The following is an 18,495-nucleotide window of genomic DNA, read 5'->3' as shown; positions in this document are numbered from 1 at the left end:
GAGCTAAATTAGTGCCAACCCTGAGATAAGTCATGATGCCAACAAAACCTCTCAACACAAACACACCAACTGAGAGAGAAGTTCAGCAGATGGTAAACAAGGCAAGATCAGCTTAGGTCACAAGGCCCAGTGGTACACCATACACAGTATGCAAGAGGTGCCCAGGGCTTCTTCAAAGGCTATGGAAATTGTTTCTAAGGATCTGGAAAAAAAAAGCACCATCCCATCCAGCTGAAAGACAGCAGAAGGAATACTGGCTGAGGAGGATCAACAAATCTGGACTCCTAGGAAAGTTCAAGTCTCCAAGGCTCATGTGGCTACTGACTGTATATGAAATCCAATTGGGAGGAGGGAGTTTCTGGGAGGAAGAGTGCCAAATACAGAGAGCTTGTGCAGGAGTGCAGGGACAAATATTAGCAAGCATGGCTGTTCCTGGTGGAGGTTTGACGCAGAGGGTTCCCCACCCAGTCAGTATGTAGACTGCTCATGGCTATTGGCCTGTCTGGGAAGGATCACAAATAAGCAGTTCACAGGTTGAGGGAGACAGTACAGAGAGCCTCTTGTTGGATATGGGACAGTAGGACAGAGTTGTGCTGGAAACCAGGAGTTGGGCAGTGACTTGGCCGCTACTGCTGACCCACCAACTGGAGAGTGTAGCGGTTCAGGGTCGAAACACTTGAGCAAGGTTGTATACCAAGTCTGACACCAAGGCAACAGTCATTAGAGTGACTGAAGGTGAGGCATCCTTTGATGTATTTAAACGAGGTGTCTATGTTCTCATCACTTGACGGGTAAATCGACAAACGGGCCGACCTCCCAGTTATTTGGTGTATTCCTTTAATAAAAACAATCAAAGTGTTTCAAAGAGTTCTCTGATTGTTTGTCATGTGTGTATTTTTGTCTTGTAGCCAGTGTACCACGGCGGCCTCTGCGGAGTGTATCCGTGGCCCCCCCTCATCGCGTGTCAGATTGTCTTCGCCATGGCAACAGCAGTGATGCTCGGGCGGTGAGGGCTGTGTGCCTGCTGATGGGAGGGGCGGCGGCCTCCTCCGCTCTGGGCTACCTCAACTCCTGCGCCCCTTCGTCTCCCCTTGCCAGCAGAGCCACCGAGATTGCCCATAGCACAGGGGGCTTCTCCGAGCTCCCTGCAGGAAGCTCCTTCCACGCCTGCAGCCAGGATGTCGACTCCCCACACTTCAACAGCTTCGACTTCGAAGCAGACTCCGACTTTGATGCGTTCGACTGTGGGGGATTTGCTTTTTAGAGGAGAGAGAGAAACTGTTCTAAAGACCTTTTTATTTCATTGTCAGAATCCTTGTGTCAGTACCTCGTCATATAAGGGCATTGTTAATTAATTAATTGTTTGGTTATCTATACTTCTAATCTATAAATTAATTAAGGTGTTCTTCCTGGCTTTAAGCCCATGCTCCTCAGGTAAATCATTCATGATCTGAACACTGTCTGTGTTGTATCACTCTTTCCATGCCACAGGATGGCTTGAGGTTAATTGAGTGAACAGTAACATGATTCCAAAATACAAGTCATATGGACATTTATGAGGAAATCTTAGACTCAGAATTTATAGTAAGAGTGTTTGTTCCACTGTACGTCTCATCATTTTATCATTCATTTTATACTTTTTTTATTTGACCACTGTGATAATTTGTTTGAGTATGTTCTTATAATATTTGTTCTTTATTTCACTGCCACTTGATCAATGCCCGCTTGCCCTACTTTCTAAAATCATCCCAACCCTTCAGTATCATACTGAGATACAGTCCAAAGGTGAGCTCTGAATAAATCCTGCTATCACAATGACTGTGTGTTTCTCTGCGTCCATCTGCTGTTGCTGGCTGGCACAATGAACACACAGCAAGCCAAGGTTTGGAAAGGAGGGATGATGGAGCAGATTTGTACAAGAGGAGGATAGTGGAGTTTGGATGGTTGGGTGTGCTTATCTGAGATTTTGTATTACAGCAAAAATAATCTCTTGGGTTTAGGGCTCATGAGCTGGACATGAACTTGTATACATGTGTGTCTGTGTGTACACACTCAGCTTGTACATTTACGTGAGCAAGCAGAGGACTGTGTGCTGACAAGATCAACATCACCAGTGTGTTTATTAACCACTGAGTGAGAGGCAAAATCAACTGAAGATGCTTTCACACTGTCAGTCAACCTACAGCATCACTCATAACACCTTTGTCACATATACTCCCTGTGTATGTGTCAAAGAGCTCACTCTGCACAGCAGTGACGTAGAAAGGTTATTTAATAAAACACAGGGCAACATAAAGTGTTTCCCCTTTATTTGCCATTCTGCAGAACAGGGGTATTCAACTGTGTACCATGGAGGGCTGAGTGTATGCAGGTTTTCATTCCAACCAAAGACTTCACTGACCGGCGCGCCTTCAGCCAGAGAGGAGGAACTAGTCAGTGAAATCACAGCGTTAGTCTTTGTTGGAACGAAAGCCTGCATACACTCGGCCCTCCATGGTACACCAGCATACCCAGCGTATGCTGCCCAACGTATGCCAGAGTTATAATCACACTGACCCATTGTTAATTTTACTAAATTGTTGCCCATGTATGGGCATATTTACACAGCAAATGACATTGTTCATTTTTGTGTAATAAATTACACCACAAACGAGTGACTGCATTTTATTACATTGGCTCATAGTATGTTTCTTACAGTGCTTAATGAAAAGTATTTTCAATGTAAGCAAATGCCGTTGATAAATGTCCTTGATACTTTCAACAAAAGCATAGTGTTGCTGTAGCTTAGCAACTTCTGAAGAAGAGTACCTTGTAACTTTGCTAGCTGCAGTTTAAAAGTAGCTTTGCCAACACTAAGAATATTGCCTCCAAATTTAGATCCAATTGTTTAGATCGATGGTCTAATCATTTTAGATCATCTTATAAACTTTTTTTTGAAGATAGGATTCATGCAAGTTTACCATAATATGATTGTTATGTAATATTTCAAACCTTGAATTGTAGAGTCGAAAATATCGAATTTAGAATAGGAAAGGTATGGGAATATTAAACTTTGATCAAGATATCAAATTACACTCGTAGGGGCACCACCTTCATAGATGAAGGGTCAGCTGAGAGAGTTGACTGGAGCTTCTGGCTTCTCTAACTTTTACTAGGCTAATAAACGGATTAACAACTCGTTCTTAAAATAACTTTAAAATAACGAATAACAGTCCTCGCGTTTCTGGTGATGATAAAAGCAAGGCTCAACTTCGTAGTATGAACGGTTTGTAAAAAGGCAGCATCACATTAGTGACAAAGAGTAGCTACAAGGCAGTGAGATCTGAATCTCCGCTCTTGCTAACTCTGTTGGTGTCAGCGTTTGTGGCCCCCGGCATAGAGCTCGGGGCGTGAAGCACATAGTTCTCTAAGTTTGTATCGGCATCGTAGCTTCCAGCATGAAGCTCGGGGCATGAAGCGCACAAGGTGACAAAGAACTCAGAGTTTTATCGTTTTTCCGAATTCCAAGGCGGAGTTTGCAGTGTAAAAAGATACTTCGCGCGGTTTTGGAGATTCCGCCTACATTTCTTTGTTCTGGAGACAGCCAACGCCCGTCATAAAACAGACAGACACATGAGGATACCGCTCTCAACTACTTTAGTACCTAGCCTATGTAATGATAAAGATTTAGAGTAACGTGTTTGGATTTTACATACTCAACCAATTACTGTTGTCAATCGGTGAACATTATGAAACCTGTAAACAAACACTTATGGATTGCATAAAACCATTACATGAAACATGATTAGACAAAACTTTCACTGTTCAAATTTTTCTGTGAACTGAGTTGTTTTAGCAGAATAGCCTAGATACATACTTATAATCTTAATATTTAAATCACAAATACATAGTAACTTTGGTGGTTGATATAGGGAAACAATGAAATAGAACATAATTATCAATGTCGGGGCCAAAAATGGGTAAATATAATCAGACCTTAGGTAGCAGGTACCAATTTAGTATATAATTCACACTATTCTGAAAACTCATTGGAGACATTAGGAAATACAAAGTAGAGAGGAGGACTAAACCAAGAATGAAAAGAATTATGGATTTATGACTTTTATGGCTCTGTCCAGAAAGGTGGGGTTTCCTACAGAACTAAAAAGAGAAGGGAGAAAGCAATTCCTGATCCTTTTGGTAACATGATACAAAATGTATTTAATTATCTAATGTGACTAATTGTCCAACATCAATTCAATAGAACTCTCTTCTGGTCCAGATAAAAAGAAATCTTCTTATTATAATTTGTGTGAGTCTGTGTGTGTAAGGAAGATCCTGGTCTGCAGTCTGATGTGGCTTGTAGATAAAACTGGTAAATTTCAGGAGAGTTGTCTGATTGATTGGTGGAGGAGATAGCCAACTAACCAAGACTATACCTTAGTCTTGGTTAGTGTCAAGGTGACACTTTTGTAGCTTTAAAGGTGAAAGGTCATTTTTGTTCCTGGGAAATAATTTTACTCAAGGGTCCATTTTGAGCTGTGGAGACCTGGTTCTGCTACAATATATAAACGCCCACTGCATCATATTTTTTAACAAATTGCAGAGTTTTGAAATGAACTGGCCTTGAAACGTATAGTCATGCTGAACTACAGTTTGCGTCAACCCTATTATTCAAAATCACCATAGCGAGAGACAAACCTCGCTCTCCCTCTGTCTCTCTCTCTCTGTTACACTCTCTCTCACTCTCTGTCTCACTCACTCTCTCTCTCTCTCGCTCTTTGCAGCACACTACTGAATGATGCGCATCAGAGGGGATTTAGAAGTGGGTATATACGGAGCCCCTAAAGTCCCGAAAGGTGATATTTTTTTATCTTGTGCGCACAAGTTATTATCTTGTGGGAACAAGTTAATTATCTTGTGCGCACAAGATATTTATCTTGTGGGAACAAGTTAATTATCTTGTGGGAACAAGTTAATTATCTTGTGCGCACAAGATATACGGAGCCCCCAAAGTCCCGAAAGGTGATATTTTTTTATCTTGTGCGCACAAGTTATTATCTTGTGCGAACAAGTTATTATCTTGTGCACACAAGATATTTATCTTGTGGGAACAAGTTAATTATCTTGTGTGCACAAGATAATAACTTGTGCGCACAAGATAAAAAAATATCACCTTTTGGGACTTTAGGGGCTCCGTAGGTATACGCAATGCCGACTGAAAAATAAGTAGGTATATGCCGTATACCTGCATATATACCCTGCACTACACCACTGGATGTGTATTGTGTGTTGTATACGATGCACAGCAACTTTGCTTGCGTTTGTAGAATGTGCACGGCTAGCAAAAGCACAGCACTCAGTTCACCCGCCATTGTTATTGTTTTGCTGCCCGACGCGTATGTTATACGTCACACTAGACGCCGACGCTGTTGTGTTACACGTCACGCCCGTCACGCCCCTTTTGCTTCCGGAACGCCGGCATGCTATATAAAATCACAACTGGGGCAAATCACATTATGCCAGCGTTGTTTGGTTCAGTGTAAAAAAGCAAAGCCGGCGTAATGACAGGTCTTCTTTATGGCATTATTGCGGGATTGTAGGAGCTATTTCATTAGTTTATTTCATTATTATTTTTGCATTTGTTTGTATTTTATTTTGTAGACACTAGGAGGCATTAAGCACCAGACCAAGCACTTGCTGGGTCAATGTCAGGTGACGCACCAGGAAGGGACATGGTTTTTTACCAGAGCAAGAGAGAGGCGGCATGATGCATGTATGTTTGCTTTTGAACTGGAAAAATAAATCAACCTAAACGTGGATCTTGCCTGGACAATGGACTTCTTAAATTGCCTGAGTACAATCCAACTGAAATGATGCATCAGTGGCCTTTTGTTGTAAGTTTTTATTTTGAAGAAAATCCTTTTGATAAATAGCCACTACAGGGATCTCTGTGTAAAAAGGGCTATTGTCTACAGGCATTAGACTTATAAACCTTGAATAACTATGTATGCAACTTCAGGAAGTCCCTAAATGCATATTTCCCCCATTTGAAGAATTTAAATGATTGTCCCAGATTACCCAAAGCATGCCGTCCCACATTCTCAATCATATTTGATAAAGTGGGACAACTAAAAAATGTTTGAAAAAATATCACAAACATAACTGGATAACAATTAGGAACATTGTCTTATTTATAACAGATTTATATCCTTAACATTAATCTTGTCAGAATCCTATGTCACTGACCTTGTCATGCAATTCCCAGGGGAGCTTCCTGATTGACAAGTGCTCTGTCCCTTTCTGTGACATCACCCCCATGAAGTCATGTGATTTCAGTCATTCATTACACCTATAGTAAAAGTCCTGTTCACTAGATTTTGTTAGAACAGTTGATAAACACACTGGAGCTTAGGTGTCTCACATTACCCAATGTCCCAGATTATTCTCTCCATGCTGCATGAATAAATCTTTATAGACGGAAGAACAAAGTTTGGTTTGAAGAACCTAGGAAGATAATCTTCCACAGCATTATGGAGTTCTGTGGCACATTAATCTTGGCAGGGCTAATCTTGGCTCTGCTGTGGCTGTTTACTATGAAGAACCGTAGAAAGTATAATTTACCTCCAGGACCCACTGGACTTCCTCTCATAGGAAACCTGCTACAGGTGGACAAAAATGCACCTTTCAAAAGCATACTCAAGGTGAGCGTTTTATGAATTCATTCTGTTACACACTGGGGTTGAGTGCCTTATTATTCTTGTATTCTCTTATATTGTCAATATAGAGGCTAATACAGATTGATTCCCCAAGTGGATACGCAGTAGTTAATGTTCGGTGAGTCGCGCCTTCATGAGTTCATGAAACCCATGTGAGTACATATTTACTTTGGTGCATGGAGTTAACATTATATTGACGTTGGTGATAAGTTGTTTACTTGATGTTCTGAAGACGGTGAAACGTCGGAGCTCGTTAATTAGCTAATATGTAAATCAGTTTCCTGATTGAGTTTAATGTTTATAATGTGTATCCCGGTTAAACTTATGACCATGTTCACTCTGTAATATAATAAGATTATAGCCTACAATATTTGATGCATATTTTAGCACTGTATTACACGCCATCTTATTAACCACTAATAGCAATATGATTGTGTGTTAATATTCTAGAAGTGACTGTAGCAGAGCCCTGTCCCATAAAGCGAGTTTACCAAATAAGCCAGGCTTCTTTTAGTTAGTCTGACTCATTTTCAGTTGATTCAGTTCCATAAAGCAAATTCAACATAGTTCAAGCTCAGTTACTATGGCAACTTATGCTGGGAAACTAACCTGGGGCCTATTCTACATAGCAAGTTCAACAAAGTCAGGGTATGTTTGAGTTAGCCGGCTTCACTAAACCTAACATTGTCGATCCGGGATAACCGGTCTCACGTAGCTGGCTCTGTCAACCCAGGATTTACCTATTTACCTAGGCGGGGTTTGTAACAAATAGGCTAGCCAATCACATGCAACATGGACAGATCTAGATCAGACAATTCGGATAAGATAAGATGAAACTATTGATCCCAGTGGGGAAATTAGATTGTTGCACAGCATGATTCAGCGGGGAAAAGGACACAGAATAGGCCTATAAGCGCAAAACTATAAAAATAAGTAATAGTCTAAAAATAGGTGAAAATAATACAATAGGCTAATCAAACAATAAAAGCCATAGAGAATAGACCTAATTATAGGATGATATAAGCCCTAATATTTCCTGCTGACATTTTCACTTGGAAAGAAATGGATAGCTACTAACCTTGGGTTCTTCTCTCGAGAAGAACAAATTCTTTTAATGAATAACTGTCAGCATTACAAAACATAACTGCGAAAAGTAAAAGTTGTTTCTGCTTCCAAGCTAGAGAGGATTACTGGAGGAACTGCCCCGTCATTAGGACACAGTGGGCATATTTTTCATTGATAAAATAGTTTGTGGACACATTGAGGCTGTAAAAAGATTTTCTTTTTTTTCTTTTTTTTTTTTCAACGTCTGTTTATTGGTATTTTAGTCAACAAACAGTAAACAGTGTATACAAATTATATAAAGTATTAAAAAAAAATAAAAAAAATAAAATAATAATAATAATAATAATAAAACAAAATAAATAAATACATAATAATAATAATAAATAAATAGACAAAAATAAAATTAAAAAATTAAAAATAGGACACATACAGAACATATACAGTATACAGTATAAATATCACTCAATGTACAAAGCTGCTTTACATGGTGATCATCGACATCCTACATTAGGTATAACCTAGTTGTTGAAGCAAAGAACCAAGAGGACATTTATTGCCTAGCCTCAACATAATCAATGAAGGGTTGCCATGTTTTATGGAACTTCTCAATGGAACCACGTAGAGTGAATCTGAGTTTTAATCTGAGAATTAATCTGCGTGCTAAAAGGGTAATGAATCCTGCCACAGTAGAAGTGAGCCCTCTAAGATGACTGTCCTCTCCCGGTACCCCAAACACAGCCAACACTGGGTCAGGTTCTACCACGTGTCCCAGGATATCGGACAAAGTTTTAAAAATAGAGTTCCAGAAATTGGATAATTTTGGGCATAGCCAGAACATGTGCCCCAGCGAGGCAGGAAAAACCCCACAGCGATCACACAAAGGATCTATATTAGGATACATTTTAGAAAGCTTAACCTTTGAAAGATGAAGACGATGCAACACCCTGAACTGTATAAGACCATGTCTGGTACAAATAGATGCCGAGTGTACACCCTCCTGTGCATCAACCCATTGCTCCTCCGTTAAGCCAATGCCCAAGTCCTCCTCCCAAGCTGATTTCAGAAGGTCCAAGGATACATCCAGTTGATTAGACATGTAGTCATAAATATATGATATCAACCCCCTAGACGAAGGATCAACAGAAAATAAAGATTCCATCTGGGTGCTATTAGGTGCACTAGGAAAGGTGGTTGTATTGGATCTAATATAATTGCGAATTTGTAAAAATCGAAAGAAATGGGTTTGAGGTAAATTGAATCTATTGCGCAGTACTTCAAAAGAGGGAAACATGCCATCAATATAAAGATCTTTCATTCGTATAATGCCATTACGAGTCCATAATTGAAAGGAGCTATCCAATAGAGAGGGATGAAAGTGGTGATTTGCACACAGAGGGGCAAAGAGAGAATTCCCATGCCATCCAAAATGCTGTCTTATTTTAGTCCAGATTTGAAGGGACTGTTTTACAACAGGATTAGTTTTAGCAAATTCCGATGGTATAGGAAGAGAAGAAAATAACAGTGCACCAGGAGAGGTAGGATGACATGAGGCCTGCTCAATTTGCAACCAGGCAGGTTGATCATTTGATTCAAAGGGCCGACCCCAGAAAGAGAGAGCTCGCACATTACAGGCCCAGTAATAACACTGAAAATTAGGCAGTCCCATACCTCCGATCTGTTTCGACCTTTGTAAAAAGTCCTTTCTGACTATAGGGGGTTAAAAGATTTTCTATTCATAAAGTAGGCCTCATGTTCTTCGGGGCTGCGGTAATGGAATATGAAATAGCCTACAACAGCCTGCTGGCCCTCCCTCCCCCGGTGCCAGCAACATCACTCTTCTTTTTTGCAGCTGCAATTAATAAACATCATGAGATTGGACAGTGAGCATCAAGCTGATTATGCTTAAGTGCTTATACAGCCTATAGGCATACTTACCATTCTGAACAATATTTTTATATTTAGTTTTCACCTGCTGCCATGTTCTTTTCTCCCCAGTCAAGTTGTTGCTGTTTAAAAGTGCCCCCCCCCCAATAAAAAGGTTTAATTTATCAAATATACATAATATATACATATATATTAAACGAGTGAACATACATTTGCAGCCTTGAGGTTTAATATCTCTGTATTCTTGTATAGATAGATATTTTAATAATGGGTTTTCTGTTCTTACTAACTGTTTGAATGTATTGTGCCCAAGATTTAATTTGGTTGTATCAAAATATTTTTGATACATATGCACATACAGCAACAATATATACACATACAAAGGGTTTCAGAAACTACACCTGACAGGCTGCAGCCAGACAAAGGTGAAAATTAAACTTTGCCGTAGGACAAAATTGAAGACATTTTTGGAAAGGCCTTGACCTGGAGAGTAACATATGTCAATATGAAGAACATGGGTGGTTCCAGCACTACAACTACTTTATGACCAGAGGAAAGCAAGTAAGATCGCGAGGGACTCAACTCATAACCTCAGCACCTGCTTTCAAACCCTGCCCAAACAAACAGGGGCAGGGCCAGCTTCATCCCCTCTGCTATCAGGCTTTTTAACAAACATAACCCCCTGGAACCCCCTTGCCCCCCCCGCCTGGAAGAACTGGCCCTGTTGTGCTAACACCCCCCCATGCAGGCACACGTGCATGCACGCACACACACACGTTCCCAGAATTAGTAGATTTTAGTCATACTTTGTGTCTTTTACTGTGGTGTCTTTTTTACTGTGATATTATCTACCTATTTTATATATTCACTGTCTTGTCTGTTAGTATGATACTGACCTGAACAAAATGAATTTCCCTTGTGGACAATAAAGAACATCTAATCTAATCTACAATATTGCCCTTTTATAATAAGGCCACTTTTGAAGGTTTATTATACAGCGACAGGTCAACTTTTCTATTGCACTTTCATGGGAATGGGGTTACTGATGACAAGCGGAACTGAGTTGGGTTGAAATGCAATATTTTCTGAAATTCTCTTGCTTCCCATTAAGATGGCTAAAATCTGAAAACAGATTTGTTTTTTCCCACCTTCAAATATCCCAGTAACAATACAAATTCCACAACGTCAACTATGGGAGAAACAACAACAAAACCCACACAACAGTGCATTTATTGTGAAGTGCTAAACAGTGAAAAGTGTAGTTTTTCCGGGTGCAAGGGTACGGTTGTGAAAAGGCAAACTGCTCAATATTATAAAGATGCAATACAATCTGAACCAAAAGGTTTATGTCATAAGAGGATATAATAAATTTTTTTTACAAAAATATGCTTTTGTTGGTGCTATTTTGCCGTGATTTCATCAGCTATGTTTCACAGGCAGAGGTATGTTTGTCATGGCACATATTCTGTGGCCTTCAAAGTTGTACTGCCACCTTGTGGCAGTTTGTTGTAAAAACGGTGATAACTGTAAGGTGTTTTCTTAGTGGTCGGTTCGGATCATGTGACTCATAGGTTGGAGGTCGGCCAGGAGAAGACTGTAGTGTGCGGGAGTTTCTCCATGTGGTCGGACAGAGAGCTCCTCTCCTTTTTTCCTTTGCGTTCGTGCCTTAGAGAGCCTTTGCTTGTAAGTTTTGTTACCTTTTCTGTGCAAATGTGCATATAAATAATTTGTAATTAATGTGTTTGGATTAAAACTGCTTGCGATGATTTCATTTGCTAAGTTTAAAAATGCTAAGCTAAGCTAAAGGTAGCTTCTTGTTGTAGCATGTGTATGGAGGCTATTTGTAAGCAATGCAAATTCATTTGTGCTGTGTTTTGGGAGCAGTCTGTAACCAAAGCATTGTAACTTTGTATTTATTTCAGTTTTACAAAGAAAAGAGAAGAGAAAAGAGGACTCAGTAAAACATTTCAACTTTACTCCCGTGTTCGACTTTCTCTGAATTTTGTTGTTAGCTATCTGTCAGTTTGTGCGTAGAAGGAACACGCAACAGGGACGGAATAGTAAAAAAGCAACCTCACAGCGGGCACTACAGTTCAAGGAAAGCAAGCTTCACCTCAAGCATTCCTCGCTCATCATCACGCTTCATACGCCTAGACGGCATTAGCAATACATGATGAGAAGAGAAAACACCTAAGATTGAAGGTTTAATGGAGCAAAGCAAAGCATTGGAGACGAGATCCATAACCTCCATATCAACAAGAGGATCAAGAAGCTCAGCAGCTAGCATAGCTGCTGCCAAGGCTCGTGCCAAGCTGGAGGCCGCCCGAGCCAGGGCTGGATTCCTCAAGAAGGAATCTGACGTTATGATTGAAAAGGCTGAATTGAAAGTAACAGAGGCTCGTATGGAAGCGACTCTAGCAGCTCTAAGGCATGAAAGTGAGGTAGCTGCAGCCATCGCTGAGACGAAGGTGCTGGAGGCAGCAGCAGAAGGTGAGCGTGGAGAGAAGAACTCAGATGTAGACTCTGAACGCATTCGTGACTACATTCTGTGTCAGTCCCAGCTAGGGTCGACAACCCCTGTAGGGGTTGAGCCATATCAACCACCTCTAGAGCCCATCATCCATGAATACAGACCTGAAACACCATTGAGGCAGCATCGCTCTACAGCTCGAAATATTAGAGCTTCTTGCGAAAAGCTTGATAATGATGATACAACACAGCAGCCACAGAGGTCAACATCAGTGATTCATCACAACTCTCCAGCACCGCCATTCACTTCTTCACCTATTAAGACGACACCACAGCCACCGCTCAACAAAGACACCAACATGAGTGACGTCGCTAGGTACTTAGCGCGCCGTGAGCTCGTTAACTCAGGACTCACCAAGTTTGACGATCGTCCCGAGAACTATTGGGCGTGGAAGTCATCCTTCATAAACGCCATAGAGGGATTGCATCTATCAGCTAGTGAGCAGCTAGACCTTCTGTCAAAATGGTTGGGAGAACAGTCTGCATATCATGTGAAGAGGATTCGGGCCGTGCACATAGGTAATCCTATAACAGGCCTAAGAAAGGCTTGGGAGCGCCTGGAAGACTGCTATGGCTCCCCGGAGGTTGTTGAGAGGTCTCTCTTCGACAGAATTGACAACTTTCCAAAGATCAGTAACAAAGATGCCGTAAAACTACGAGAGCTTGGAGATCTCCTGCAGGAGGTGGAGTCCGCTAAATATGAAGGTTACTTACCTGGACTTACCTATCTGGACACCGCCCATGGTGTAGCACCGATTGTAGATAAGTTACCTTACGGTCTTCAAGAGAAGTGGATGGCTCAAGGTTCCCAGTACAAAGCTGTACACCAGGTTGCCTTTCCTCCATTCTCGTTCTTCTGTGACTTCATCTGCAGAGAGGCACGGATACGTAATGATCCAAGCTTTGCTCTTTTATCAGGGAACCAAAGTTTGTCGAAACTGGAGCAGCCAGCCAAGAGGCAAGGGAAAAGCTCAGTCTACACCCACAAGACAGAGGTCTTGCCAGATACTGTGAATCAGACAGGCAGTTCAAGTAGTGATTTGGATGATGTTGACAAGAAATGCCCACTTCATAAGAAGCCCCATCCTCTCAAGCGCTGCAGGGGGTTTAGGAGCAAGCCTCTAGAGGAGCGTAAGACTTTCTTAAAAGAAAATGGCATATGCTTCAGATGCTGTGCTACAACCACTCATCTGGCCAGGAACTGCAAGGCAACCATCAAATGTAAGGAATGTGACAGTGACGCTCACATTGCAGCCCTTCATCCAGGACCACCCCTTTTAACCTCATCTGAGCATGGCGGGGAGGGAGAAGCTGAAGCACTTAAACCTGCTGTCACTTCAAAATGTACCGAAGTCTGTGGAGATGGTGGAAATACAAGGTCCTGCTCCAAGATCTGCCTGGCTAAGGTTTACCCAGAGGGCCGCCCAGAGAAGGCAATCAAGCTCTATGCAATCCTAGATGACCAGAGCAACCGGTCGCTTGCTAGAACTGAGTTCTTCGACCTGTTGAATGTCAAGGGAGCAAACTCGGCATACACCCTACGCACCTGTGCAGGTGTGACAGAAACCACAGGGAGAAGGGCCACAGGTTTCATTGTGGAGTCCTTAGATGGAGCGACAAAGGTGAAACTGCCAACTCTGATCGAATGCAACAATATGCCAGATGACAGGGCCGAAATACCAACTCCTGAGGCAGCGCAGTGCCATGCTCACCTAAGGCCTATTGCTCATCACGTTCCTCCACTGGATCCGGAAGCCCAGATTCTTCTTCTACTGGGTCGTGACATCCTCCAGGTCCACAAAGTGCGGGAGCAGCGGAATGGACCCAACAACACCCCCTACGCACAGAGACTCGACCTAGGTTGGGTCGTGGTAGGAGATGTCTGCCTAGGATCAGTGCACAAGCTTGCAGCTGTAAGTACCTACCGCACCCACGTACTTGACAGTGGACGTCCTTCCCTTCATCCTCCATGTCCTAACTGGTTTTGTGTCAAGGAGAAGTTCGGCGTCAAGCCTCCACCTGAAGTTTCTCTATCATGCGACACCCTCATCCTCGACGACTGCGCCATAGGGAACACCATTTTTGATAGGTCAGAGAGTGATGACAAAGTTGGACTATCAATCGAAGATAGACTCTTTTTGGAAATCATGGATAGAGAGATGTTCAAGGATGACAGCAACAGTTGGGTGGCACCACTCCCATTCAGAACACCACGCCAGCGGCTCCCCAACAATAAAGACCAGGCATTAACACGCCTAACTTCTCTCCTACGCACACTGGAGAAGAAGCCTGAGATGAAGACTCACTTTGTCACCTTCATGGAGAATATCTTTAGTCGTGACCATGCTGAGGTAGCCCCTCCCCTGCAAGAAGGCCAGGAGTGTTGGTACTTACCTATCTTCGAGGTGTACCATCCACAGAAGCCGGGTCAGATCAGAGTTGTCTTCGACTCCAGCGCGCAAAAACAAGGCATCTCTCTGAATGATGTTCTTCTTTCTGGTCCAGACTTAAACAACAGTCTACTTGGGGTTCTACTGCGCTTCAGACGGGAACTAGTGGCTGTGATTGCAGACATCGAGCAGATGTTCCACAGTTTCATTGTAAGAGAGGACAGTAGAGATTTCCTTCGTTTTCTTTGGTTCAAGGACAATGACACCAGCAAAGAGATCATCGAATACCGCATGAGGGTGCACGTGTTCGGGAACAGTCCGTCTCCTGCTGTGGCCATTTATGGTCTCCGATGTGCAGCTGCCCATGGTGAAGAGGAATACGGTTCAGATGCCAAGCGCTTTGTTGAGAGAGAGTTTTATGTCGATGACGGACTTCTGTCAATGCCCACAGCTGCTGGAGCCATCGACCTTTTAACCCGGACACAGGAGATGCTCGCCATCTCGAATCTGAGACTTCACAAGTTTGCTTCTAACAGCAAGGAAGTAATGGAAGCATTTCCCGCCGAAGATCGTGCGAAAGGACTCAAGGACCTCGACCTGGATGTTGATCCTACTCCAATCCAACGCAGCCTCGGACTTAGCTGGGACCTGAAGAGGGACGTATTTACCTTCCGTGTAGCTGACACAGAGAAGCCTTTTACACGCAGAGGGGTACTTGCTACTGTAAACAGTCTCTTCGACCCACTCGGGTTCGCCGCGCCCACCACCATCCAGGGAAAGTTCCTGCTGCGAGAATTATCAAGTGAGGCTCTTGACTGGGATTCCCCCCTTCCTGAAGAGAAGGGAGAAGAATGGAACACATGGAGGAAATCACTGCATGATCTCAAGCAGCTGGAGGTTCCAAGACCATATGCTGCCACCACCCTCTCTACAGCTTTGAGAAAGGAACTTCACGTTTTCTCGGATGCTTCTGTCAAGGCGATCGCAGCAGTAGCGTATCTCCGTGTCATCGACAGGGAAGGAGCATGTCACACTGGATTTGTCCTTGGTAAGGCGAAGCTAGCGCCACGAGCTGCTCATACTATTCCCAGACTGGAACTGGGAGCTGCTGTTCTAGCCGCAGAGATAGCGGAGACGGTCACAAGCGAACTGGACTTCACCCCAGATGCCGTGGAGTTCTACACGGATAGCAGAGTTGTCCTGGGATATATCTGTAACCAGACAAGACGTTTCTACGTGTACGTCAGCAACAGAGTGCAGCGTATCAGGAAGGTCTCAAGCCCAGCACAATGGCATTATGTCTCTACGAGGCATAACCCTGCAGACCATGCCACTCGCTCTGTACCAGCAGCTCTGTTGAGCACCACCACCTGGCTCACAGGACCTGCGTTCCTGTCACAAACCGAAAAAGAACCATCTCTGGAAGAGAAGAGGTTTGACCTCATCGATCCAGATACAGATGTTGAAGTTCGTTCTCTCGCCACCGCTCTATCTACTGAGAGCTCCTGTCTAGGATCCCAACGCTTCGAGCGATTCTCTTCATGGAGGTCACTAGTGAGAGCCACAGCTTCTCTCATACAAATCGTCCAGTCTTATAAGGTGACGGATGGTCAGGGCGGAACCTGCAGATCGTGGCATCACTGCACAAAGCCTCGCACAGTGGAGGAACTGTTGCAAGCAGAAGTAGTCATAATCAAGAGTGTGCAGAAAGAAGCTTACAAAGAAGAGCTTGCCTGCATTGCCAAGGGAAAAGACATTCCAAGGAACAGTGCTCTGAAAAAACTGAACCCTTATCTGGATGACGGAGGCCTTCTCAGGATAGGAGGCCGGCTTAAGCATGCTGCTCTGGACTTCAAAGAGAAGTTCCCTGTGATTGTTCCAGGCCGCAGCCATGCTGCAAAACTGCTTGTGGAACATTACCACGATCGAGTCAAGCATCAGGGTCGTGTGTTCACTGAAGCCGCTGTTCGCACTGCAGGGTATTGGATTGTTAGTGTTAGGAAGCGTATCAACAGCATTCTTCACAAGTGCGTGATATGCAACAAGCTTCGTGGGAAGGTAACTGAGCAGAAGATGGCGGACTTACCCATCGATCGCCTGAGCACTGAACCACCGTTCACGTATGTTGGGTTAGACGTGTTCGGCCCTTGGACAGTCGTCGCAAGACGTACGCGAGGAGGGCAGGCGCAAAGCAAGAGATGGGCCACTCTCTTCACCTGTATGAGCACTCGTGCCATACACATCGAGCTGATTGACTGCATGGATTCATCCACTTTCATAAATGCCTTGAGAAGGTTTTTTGCTCTGCGAGGACCTGCCAAGCAGATTCGCTCGGATTGCGGGACCAACTTCATAGGGGCCCGTAAAGAGCTGGAAATCCTGCTGACCGATCCCTGTGAACCCAGAGTGAGGAAGTACCTTAGTGAAGAGGGCTGTTCATGGGTCTTCAATCCGCCTCATGCATCCCACATGGGAGGAGCCTGGGAGCGGATGATAGGTGTCTCCCGACGCATACTTGATTCCATGCTGCTGCAGACCAGCCCCTCTCGCTTGACACATGATGTGCTGTCTACCCTGATGGCAGAGGTCACAGGAATCATCAATTCAAGGCCTCTTACTCCTATCTCGATGGACCCAGACTCACCCCTCTTGTTGACGCCAGCCATGCTCCTCACTCAAAAGGTCTGCACTCTCCTCCCCCCTCCAGGTGACTTCAAGGAATCTGACCTCCACAGGCAACAATGGAGGCAGGTGCAGCATCTTGCCAACACCTTCTGGAGCAGATGGAGGCGTGAATACCTGGCAACGCTTCAGAGCCGAAGCAAATGGCAAGAAGAACGACAAAACCTGAAGGAGGGTGATGTGGTCCTTCTTAAAGATGCTCAAGCCAAGCGCAATGAATGGCCCATGGCCCTTGTGACCAAGGCATTTGCTGGCAGTGATGGAAGAGTCAGAAAGGTTGAGCTCAGGGTCGCGAGACATGGGACAGTCAAGACGTTCCTAAGACCAGTTTCAGAAACAGTTCTTCTTATGTCAACCAAGGACTGATATTTCAGAGTCTTTCCTGTGGACATTCCCTGTAATCTCAGTTAGTTACATAGTGGTATCTAATTAATACCAGGCGGGGAGTGTCATGGCACATATTCTGTGGCCTTCAAAGTTGTACTGCCACCTTGTGGCAGTTTGTTGTAAAAACGGTGATAACTGTAAGGTGTTTTCTTAGTGGTCGGTTCGGATCATGTGACTCATAGGTTGGAGGTCGGCCAGGAGAAGACTGTAGTGTGCGGGAGTTTCTCCATGTGGTCGGACAGAGAGCTCCTCTCCTTTTTTCCTTTGCGTTCGTGCCTTAGAGAGCCTTTGCTTGTAAGTTTTGTTACCTTTTCTGTGCAAATGTGCATATAAATAATTTGTAATTAATGTGTTTGGATTAAAACTGCTTGCGATGATTTCATTTGCTAAGTTTAAAAATGCTAAGCTAAGCTAAAGGTAGCTTCTTGTTGTAGCATGTGTATGGAGGCTATTTGTAAGCAATGCAAATTCATTTGTGCTGTGTTTTGGGAGCAGTCTGTAACCAAAGCATTGTAACTTTGTATTTACTTCAGTTTTACAAAGAAAAGAGAAGAGAAAAGAGGACTCAGTAAAACATTTCAACTTTACTCCCGTGTTCGACTTTCTCTGAATTTTGTTGTTAGCTATCTGTCAGTTTGTGCGTAGAAGGAACACGCAACAGGGACGGAATAATGTTCAATGAGGAAACAGATTATGCAACGTATAGAAACAGAACCGTTAGTTGTAGGCGTCCAGTACTGCCGTGAGAGGTTTTACCATGGAGTCTATCGAACAAACTTTGGAACAAAGTTGTCAGACTCCGTTAGCACACGTGTCGTGACCACGTAAAGTGCATGAAATCCGCATTGGAAATGTGTGTG

The 18,495-nt window shown here is 43.4% G+C and overlaps 1 protein-coding gene across 2 annotated transcripts in view; it reads left to right on the top strand.

Moving 5' to 3' along the window:
- Positions 1-6,385: 6,385 nt before the first annotated feature.
- LOC139638852 (cytochrome P450 2F5-like) overlaps positions 6,386-18,495 on the top strand; it is a 32,131-nt gene continuing 20,021 nt past the window's right edge. For both annotated transcript variants that reach the window (XM_071512879.1, XM_071512878.1), the window contains exon 1: positions 6,386-6,683. In XM_071512879.1, coding sequence (XP_071368980.1) covers positions 6,513-6,683 — 171 coding nt within the window. In that variant the 5' untranslated portion in view covers positions 6,386-6,512. The remainder of the gene's footprint in view (positions 6,684-18,495) is intronic.

This window comes from Centroberyx affinis, unplaced genomic scaffold, assembly GCF_046629955.1.
Source record: "Centroberyx affinis isolate AG114_WGS23_722 - 3 ecotype Tasmania unplaced genomic scaffold, CSIRO-AGI_Caff_v1 ptg006598l_1, whole genome shotgun sequence".
NCBI classification, from domain to species: Eukaryota; Metazoa; Chordata; class Actinopteri; order Beryciformes; family Berycidae; genus Centroberyx; species Centroberyx affinis.
Note: the sequence above shows the minus strand (reverse complement) of the source record. Positions and strands in the feature narration are given on the sequence as shown.